The 8,832-nt window shown below is 51.3% G+C and overlaps 1 protein-coding gene across 10 annotated transcripts in view; it reads left to right on the top strand.

Annotated features, from left to right (window-relative positions):
• EHMT1 (euchromatic histone lysine methyltransferase 1) overlaps positions 1-8,832 on the top strand; it is a 119,085-nt gene that overhangs the window by 88,236 nt on the left and 22,017 nt on the right. For 8 of the 10 annotated variants that reach the window (XM_033518330.1, XM_015644803.1, XM_015644807.3 and 5 more), the window contains 4 exons: positions 2,052-2,194; positions 5,047-5,190; positions 6,911-7,137; positions 7,727-7,891. In XM_033518330.1, the coding sequence (XP_033374221.1) occupies positions 2,052-2,194; positions 5,047-5,190; positions 6,911-7,137; positions 7,727-7,891 (679 nt within the window). The remainder of the gene's footprint in view (positions 1-2,051; positions 2,195-5,046; positions 5,191-6,910; positions 7,138-7,726; positions 7,892-8,832) is intronic. The other 2 variants (XM_033518333.1, XM_033518332.1) reach the window with 1 other exon arrangement.

Genomic DNA, 8,832 nt, shown 5'->3' with positions numbered 1-8,832 from the left:
TGGGATTGGGATGGGATTGGGATGGGATTGGGATGGGATTGGGATGGGATTGGGATGGGATTGGGATGGGATTGGGATGGGATCACCCTGGGATGGGGATAGATATGGGGCTGCATTGGGCATGAGGATGAGGGTAGGAATGGGGCTGAGATAGGCATGTGTCTGGGATGGGAAAGAGGATGATGATGGGGATGGGACTGGTTGGGATGAAGATAGAGATAGGTCTGGAATGGGAATGGGAATGAGGATGAGGAAGAGATGGGAGTGGGGCTGGGCTGGGGGTGAGCATGAGGATAGGTATGGGGTTGGGATAGAAATGGGGATGGATTTGGAATGGGAGTGAGGCTGGGCATGTGGGTGAGGATAGGGAGGGTGCTGGGATGGAATGAGGCTGTGGATGGGATCCCAGTTCCAGTGAGGCACGTTAGCTCGGGAATACTCTCACCAAGGGTGCAAGGTACTGCCTCAGCCCTCCTGTCCCACTCAGCAGCTCCCCTCCACTCCCTAAAACATTCTGATTCAGCATCCCCCCAGAACTGCTGCTGCTGTCCCCTCAGGAAGGGCTCGTCCAGCCCTGGGAGGAGGAGGAGGAGGGACTGGTGCTGGGCCCTGGGTGCTGAGCCCCAGCTGCTGCTCCCAGTGCTGAGCTCTCCTCTGATCCATCCCCTGGCTGGATCCATCCCCACTGCTGCCTCAAAGGTTGTGTGTCTCCTTTGATAGAGGCACATCAAAGAGAGGGTGGGAGCTTTCCCCACCAAGGGAGGGTCAGGAGGGATGAGGGATGCTTTCACCAGAGCCTCTGGATGTCAAACAGATTAGGGAAGTGACAGCACAGAAGGCGAGGAATGAGCTTTGTGATTTGTGCTCCCAGAGAAAACTCTGAAACCTTTAAGATCTTGACAGGATTTTCCATGAAAACGACGAGGACTTTCCCTGGCCTTGTGTGTCTCGAAATATCCCTTTGCTAGGCTTGGCCTTGCAGCTTGTTGGGAATTCCTGATGGGATGAGAGGGGCTGGTGCTTGTCTGGAGGGGTCAGAACCATGGGCAGGGTGCTCTGGGGGAAGGCTGCCATTGCCAGGGCAGCTGAAGAGGAATCACCCCCAGGGATGAATTAAATCTCATTTAATTTAATAAAATTTAAGTTATCTCACAGCAAGATAACTCTCCATTCCCATTCAAAAGCTTGGAAAACAGCAGCAAGCTTCCTTCTCAGTGTGAGTCAATCCCATACAGTGGGTAGGGAAAGCTTGGGGTGCTTCAGGGTGAACCAGCCCAAAAATTCTGTGTTGTAAGCATTGCAGAGATGGTTTGGTGCAGGACTGGAAGAGCAGGGTAGGATTAGAATCAACCCCGTTGTCACAAGGCCAGTGTTTGGCAATCTTGGGTTTTAATCAGTGATAGATTTCAGTCCAGAGGAGCCACAGGAATATTCCCACAGTGACTCCCCTCAAAAGCCCTCAACCACCTTTCCACAGGTTTGTAAATGTTCAGTATCTGGGATGAGATGAGGAACAGGAACATTGGAGCATCTTGCTGCTTTCTTTTCCCTGGTTTATTCTCTTTCCAAAATAAATAATTCTTGCTTGGCTGACACCAAACAGTCCCAGGAATTTTGTTTTCCCATCTGTGTAATAAGCCTTTGCAAATAGGAGTTTGTGCTTTCTTGATCATCTCTATTTATCACTCCACTGCCTATTCAAATTTCCAGCTCTGGGTGGTTTCCTCCAAATTTCCTGGTGCCAGATCCCAGTGTTGTGGGGAGGGGAGAGAGGTTGATAAAAATCTGCACCTCATTGCTTTGCCTTTTTGAGGTTTTTCTCAGAATAAACTGATCTTAACTTATCACTCTTGATTTCAGCACAGTCAGCTGAGTGTGGCTGGACTTGGAAAAGTACAGGAGGCTTTTGCAAACTCCAGCTGGTGTAAAAGGCTCTTTTACAGGGTGGTGCTAAAGCTTGGAGAGCATTTCAAGACGTGGCTGGTGTTGATGGACTGAATCCTTTCTCCTGGAAGAGAACTCAGTTAATTCAGTGTTTTTCCATGCCCCAGGTCTCTCCAATGGCCCTGAAGCAATGGAAGATGGTCTCCAGGAGGTTCCCCTGTGTAGCTGTCGAATGGAAACCCCCAAAAGCAGAGAGATCACCACGTTAGCCAACAACCAGTGCATGGCCACGGAGAGCGTGGATAACGAGGTAGGAGCCTGTCCTTTAGTTTCCCACAGCCTTTCCTGCTGAGGACAAGGCCAGAAAGAGTGAAAAGCTGTGCCAGGAGCACGTGTGGGGTCACACAGGGGCTCTGCTAGACTGGGACCCACGGGTGTGAGGAATGGCAGGGCCGGTGTCCCCTCGCTCAGCTGGGGGCTCCAGCACTCTGTGCCTGTCACAGCACTGGGATCAGGCCACTGGGAAGGGAGCAGGTGCTGTGTCTGCACTGGGAGAGGCTCTGGGTGGGTCTCTCGGGCCTGTCCTGGCCTGTGTGGCTGGATGTGGTTGATGTGACATTCACACTTCAGGCCAAATGGGCTCAAATACAGGAACCTGCACCAGAGGGAGAAAATCCCGTCAAGGATTGGAGCCGGTTTCCCTTGACCATGAAGGGACTGCTACAAACCTTTCTGTGGCCAGCTGTTGAGTTCAGGAGCTTGGCATGGCCTCTGCTGCCCCAGCCTTCTTCTCTTCTCCTCTCCTTCTGTCCCAAAGCTTCCATGTCCCAGCAGCTCTGCAGCCCCAGGTCTGACTGCCTGACAGGGATTGCACTCCATGCCCTCGGTCCCAGCTGGGCTGGCTGGGCTCTGCTGGTTCCAGAAGTGTGGAAGGAAGTGGCAGAAGTGACTCCATTCCAAAATCTGGGAAGTGAGAACTGCAGGACAGGAATGTTCTTGGTGGATTCTCCTTTTACTGGGAGACACTTGGGTTTCTTCTCAGCTTCAGCCTCACTCATCTCACTGGGAGTGAGAATGTCCCTAGCTCTCCTCTGGGATCCCAGGAGAAGGGTGGATGGAGGGACAAGGGGATAATCAGGTTTGTAGACCAGCTCTGCCTCTGTTAGTATGTGCTGGTACCTGTAGGGAGAGGAATTTCCAAAGAATGGCAAAATTGATTCTTTAAGGAGAAAATGTCCTGGGAGACTCATCAGAGAGAGGGGGACCCCAGGGTTTCTAAACAAACAGAGGGTGTGTGAAAGAATTCCTGCTCCTGGCTATGGTGAGTTGACACTTCTGTCCCTGGATAAATCACAGGGAGGAATAGCACAGGCCATGCTTTATGTTAGATTCTTTTTAAAAATGGAATAAGTGACTCAGAGATGTTAGAGGAATTATATGTGTGAATAGTGGCTTCTCCAGACTGTCCTGTCCTTGGAGAGTGTTATAAATAGTTATGAGCACCCTGCTGCACTCTCTAATGGTTGGAAAATAGCAATTAATCATGCTGAACTTCTTTTAGAGTTTCTAACAAATAATAAAGTGTGGCATAACAGTGCAGGGTCTTCCTCACACAGGTAATGCAACTTTCCACGTGTCAATGGGATTTCCTCAGCTCAGTAAAATTCCTCCTCAGGAGAAGATCCTTGGTCCCCTTGTGCCACCCCTGCAGCCCCTGGGGTGGGGTGGTGACAGGGACCAGTCTGGCCAGGGTGTCCCAACCACAGGAAGTCTTTGCAGCTGGAATTTGGGAAAGCTGAATTGGAGATGAATGATGAGCTTAGGTTAAAATCCATTCTCTATTCCCACAGGAACGTTGCTTCTGCAGCAGTGGAATTTTAAACAATAGGAGAGAAAGTTTAGTTTTGTTGGGAAAAAGTGGCAAATCCTTGGCTGGAACAGAGGGACAGTTTGTGGCACTGACAGTTTGAGTCCCTGACTGACTCTGTCATCAGGACAATCAATTCTTCACCTTCCCTCCAAGGAACCCTTCCTTGGAGCAGCCTTTCACCTTTATATTCCTAGTTTATAAATCTCCTTTGCCAGGTATTTGGGGAAAGCAAGATTATTACCAAGGGGAACTTGAGACAGGACCCAAAGAGTGTCGTGTCACGCTGGCAGGTGACAGCTGGGCTGGGACAGTGTGGTGGCTTTAGGAGGTGCTGATCCCTCCTGGTGCAGCAGAGCAAGGAACACTGGCTGGGAGCAGGGAACCCCAGTTATGGAACCTGCTGCCAGAAACAGGACAAGGTGGAGCATGAGAAGGAGTGATAGGAAAAATGGCTTTGAGCTGAAGGAGGACAGGTGAAGATTGGGCAGGGATTGTTCCCTGGCAGGGTGGGCAGGCCCTGGCACAGGGTGCCCAGAGCAGCTGGGGCTGCCCCTGGATCCCTGGAAATGCCCAAGGCCAGGCTGAAACAACCTGGGATAGTGGAAGGTGTCCCTGCCCATGGCAGGGGGTGGAAGTGGATAAGCTTTGAGGTCCCTCCAACCCAAACCATTCCATGATTCTGCGATTCTCTTGATTTTTAAGCCCAGAGCCGTAGATTGGTGAAATCCTTTGGAAAACCTGCTCCAAACATGACTTTAGCTGAGCTCTCATGAAAGCCTGGCTCTCCATCCCTGTGGTCTGGGCAGGGGCCAGTGCTGGAACCAGTACAGACGATAACTTCCCTGGCAATGAGGAGCAATTATTTTTCCCTTTATCTTCCTGTGACTGGGAGTTTTGAGCAGTAACAAGATTTAGCGCGTATGGTCTCGTTCTCTTGGTCACTGACACCCGCTCTTCCTGGCAAGAGGAGAGTGTGTGTTGTGTGAGTCAGGCCCCTGGGACTGCCCCTTCTGCTGCTTGGCTGTTGCCTATTTCCAGTTATGATTTCGTTGTCGTTGCAGGGAACAAATGACTCGGGGTGCACATGCATGTTAGTTAGTAAATGATGCATTCCTTCCTGAGAGCAGCTTTCACAGCTTCCTGCTGCACTGCTAATGCTCTCTGGCACACAGCTGAATTCCTGTGAAAAAGCCAGGGCTCCTCGAGGCAGTGTGCAAAACCTTCCTCTGCACAAGCACAGGGAGTGTTGTGGTCTCCAGTAATTTCATTTCCTTTAATTTCTCCTGTTCCAGCTGGGCCGATGCACAAACAGTGTGGTTAAGTATGAACTGATGCGCCCGTCTAACAAAGTCCAGCTTTTGGTGCTGTGTGAGGACCATAGAGGGAGGATGGTGAAACACCAGTGTTGCCCTGGCTGTGGATACTTTTGCACTGCAGTAAGTCCGTGCTCTCGATCTAGGGAAGGGGGTACCTGTTGCAATAGCTGGAAGCTGAAGGTGGAGATGATCCCTAAAGGGGTTTCCCTGACTTCCTGGCATCAGCCCCACCTCGTTCCACAGCACATCAGGAGGTGTTTTCAATAGGAATGTGTCTGAGGGTAGCTGAAATCATCACCTTTGTCTTCCTGGAGACCCCCAGGGGGTGTTGCCAAAGGGATTTCACATGCTGGAAGTCTTGCCTTTGGAATTTCTTTGGATCGAGGGTTTGTTGTTTTTCTTTCTGTGTACACAGATCAATCACATCCAAAAAATGTCATAGCTTGGTTTGTAAATGAACCTGTGCCCCCACCTCTGTGTCCCCTCAGGCTGGGGAACCTGAGTGATGGCACTGGAGCAAGGCAGCGTTGGAGATCTCAGTTAGGTTAGTTATTAGGAAGATTAAAAATTAGGAAGAAATCCTTCCCTGTGAGGGTGGGCAGGCCCTGGCACAGGGTGCCCAGAGCAGCTGTGGCTGTCCCTGGATCCCTGGCAGTGCCCAAGGCCAGGCTGGACAGGGCTTGGATCACCCTGGGACAGTGGAAGGTGTCCCTGCCATGGCAGGGGGGTGGAACCAGATGAGATTTAAGATCCCTTCCAGCTCAAACCACTCTGTGACCTGTTGCTTCTTCCACCTCTGCCACTGAGGCTTTGAAGGGACTTGGTGCAGTCCTTTAGTGGTCAGTGTCCTGCTTTCCCTGTGGATAAAGCTGAAAGGCAGCACCTGAGGCCTCAGGAGTGATGATGAGGCTTAGTTGTGTGACGCTGGTATTTTCCAGGATGACTCAAGGGAAGATGCTGCAGTAGTCTCAAGCATTATTGTAGCAAATGGAGCCATCCTGGGTTTTCTTGCTGAGTCAAAGATCATTTAGAAGATAAAATCATCAAAACCCTTCAAGGCATTTTGCAAAGCTGAAATAGAGTTAATTAGATGGCTTGGGAGGACTGAAGTCAGGAGAAGAGGGGGTTTGACTGGCCTTTCCTTGCACTCTCTTCCATCTCTCAGTGCTGTGTGCTGGTGCACAGAGGTGAACCTGGGGTGTTTGTCTGTGCCATCCAGAGCACAGCAGAGCTTCAGGCAGCACTGACACCACAGGCAGGGAGGTCTGGGGTCCTGCACAGCAGCTGCAGGGACTTTACTAGAAAGGGAGAATAATTTGAAGAGGAACTGTGCAGTTTGTTGCATGAGCAATCAGTTTGTTTGGGTTAATTAGGCTGGTCCAGGCAGAAGAGTCACATAATTTGAGTTAGAGTGGGGTCAATGACAGATTCATGCAGGTTCTTGAATGGTTTGTGTGCAGCTGTGTTTCAGGTGGTTTTAATGCTGGCTCAGCACAGGTCTGAAGTTTTCTTTTCCAGTTGTGGGGGCGTCCTTACAGTGCACTGGCACTTCTAGAGACAGAAGCGAGAACTTCAAGCGTTAGAGGGAAGAGCTGGAAATCGGGACTTGTTTGTTCTGTTTCCCAAGCACAGTTCAAAATCTTGCTTTGCAGTCCTTAACCAAGTGAGTTTTTCCCCCTTTACCTTGGTTTTGTTCTCTTCTAAAGAAGTGGCAGTGCTTGCTTTACTGTACTGGACGCAGCAGGGCCGAGAGAGGTGGTGAGAGGAGTGGCATGGAGCGTGTGAAGGGGCGAGGCACGGCCCGAGCCGGGGCTGAATTCCTTCTCTGTGGTTTTTTAAGGGCACTTTCATGGAGTGTCAGCCCGAGAGCAGCATCTCCCACCGCTTCCACAAGAGCTGTGCCTCGCAGGTGAACGACACCAGCTACTGCCCTCACTGCGGGGAGGAGGCCTCCAAGGCCAAGGAGGTGACGATAGCCAAGGCTGACACCACCTCCACGGTGTCCCTGAGCTACGAGCAGCAGAAACCCGCGGCTCTGGAGGGCAGGGCCGACACCACCACGGGGAGGTGAGCACAGGGGGGATCTCAAAGCTCCTGCCCAGAACAGGCTTTGGTTTGGGCTCCTCCTGAACCCAGGCTGGCTCAGCTGTGGGGATCTGCAGGGGTGTTCTGTCCCAGAGCTGTCCCAGAGATGAGGGAGAGGCTCTGGAGGTTCAGGAATGAAACCATTCCTCTCTCTTATTGTTAGGAATGGAGTAACAGTGGAATTAGCTGATGCTGCCAGGTTTGCTAAGGGACAGTGATTCCCATCTGCAGCTCCTGACTCGCACCCACAAGTGCAAACGGAGGAGGAAAACACAAATCAAAGCAGCCCTGTGCTGAGCTGGGCTCTGAATTCCCATCCCATCTGGCCTTGTCTGGGTGGCTTTAAGACTTGCCCCATGTGCCTGTGTCTCCTGCAGCACAGAGAACCTCAAGATGTAGTCAGAGGGCAGTGCAATTCCTTTCTGGGACAAGTTCTTACCGAAAAAGCTGTAAAATAAATTGGTTTGGGTTTCGATTTCAGTTACACTTATCTGCCTTTTTTTGGCACGGGAGACATTGTTGTGTATTTTTAATGGTTGTGATTTGGCTGTCTCTCATTTTTCCTCTTCAGTGGCACTGGGACAAGGTTGTCAGAGGAAGACAAGCCAGAAAGTTCGGCTGCTGAAGGCTTTGACATCGCTGGGTCTTCAGTTTTTCCAAAGCCTACTACTAGCTTGACCCAGGGACCAGTGAAAGAAACTCTGGAGAGTGCCCTGATTGCCCTGGACTCTGAAAAGTAAGAAAAGAACCATTGGGTCACTCCTGTTCTTGTTCTGCTCAAGCCTAGAGAAAACGAGATTTAGCTTTTCTGGATTTTGGTCCAACTCAGAGCTTTTTTTGTTCACTTCACTCATTAGTCATCCCCAACAGATTTGGGAGAACTGTTACAGCTCTAAATGTTTTATTGATTTCTCTGGAGGATTTAGTTTTTCACTGGCTCTTCAGCTGCAGCTGTAACTTCTGGGAGCTCCTGTTCTCAGCAGTGAGATCTAGAATCTGTTGTTGAGCAGCACTGAGCAGATCCAGCCCTCACTGGAACAGGACTGGCTGGAGCTGGATGGAAGCTTTAAAACCTCCTCCTGGAGACTTGTTTTTCTGGAGCAGAGAATCACAGAAGGTTTGGGCTGGAACTGATGTTAAAACCCATCCAGTGCCACCCCAGCCATGGCAGGGACACCTCCCACCATCCCAGGCTGCTCCCAGCCCTGTCCAGCCTGGCCTTGGGCACTGCCAGGGATCCAGGGACAGCCCTCTGGGCACCCTGTGCCAGGGCCTGCCCACCCTGCCAGGGAAGGATTTCTTTCATATATTTAATCCTGAATTTCCTGTCTTTCAGTTTGAAGCCATTCCGTGTGTCCTGTCCCTCAATCCCTTGTCCCAAGTCCCTCTCCAGCTTTATTGGAGCCCCTTTAGGCTCTGGAAGGGGCTCTGAGCTCTCCCTGGAGCCTTCTTTCCTCTGGGTGAGCACCCCCAGCTCTCCCAGCCTGGCTGCAGGGCAGAGGGGCTCCAGCCCTGGGAGCAGCTCCATGGTCTCCTCTGGATTCACTCCTCCTGTTGGGGATCCCAGATTTGCAGGCAGCTCTGCAGGTGGGGTCTCACCTGAGCGGGGCAGAGGGGCAGAACTCCCCCTGCCACATTCCTGGGACATTCCTGGGACATTCCTGGGACATTCCTGGG

Source organism: Parus major, chromosome 17 (genome assembly GCF_001522545.3).
Source record: "Parus major isolate Abel chromosome 17, Parus_major1.1, whole genome shotgun sequence".
In the NCBI taxonomy this organism is placed as follows: domain Eukaryota; kingdom Metazoa; phylum Chordata; class Aves; order Passeriformes; family Paridae; genus Parus; species Parus major.
This window is presented reverse-complemented; position numbering and strand designations above follow the sequence as displayed.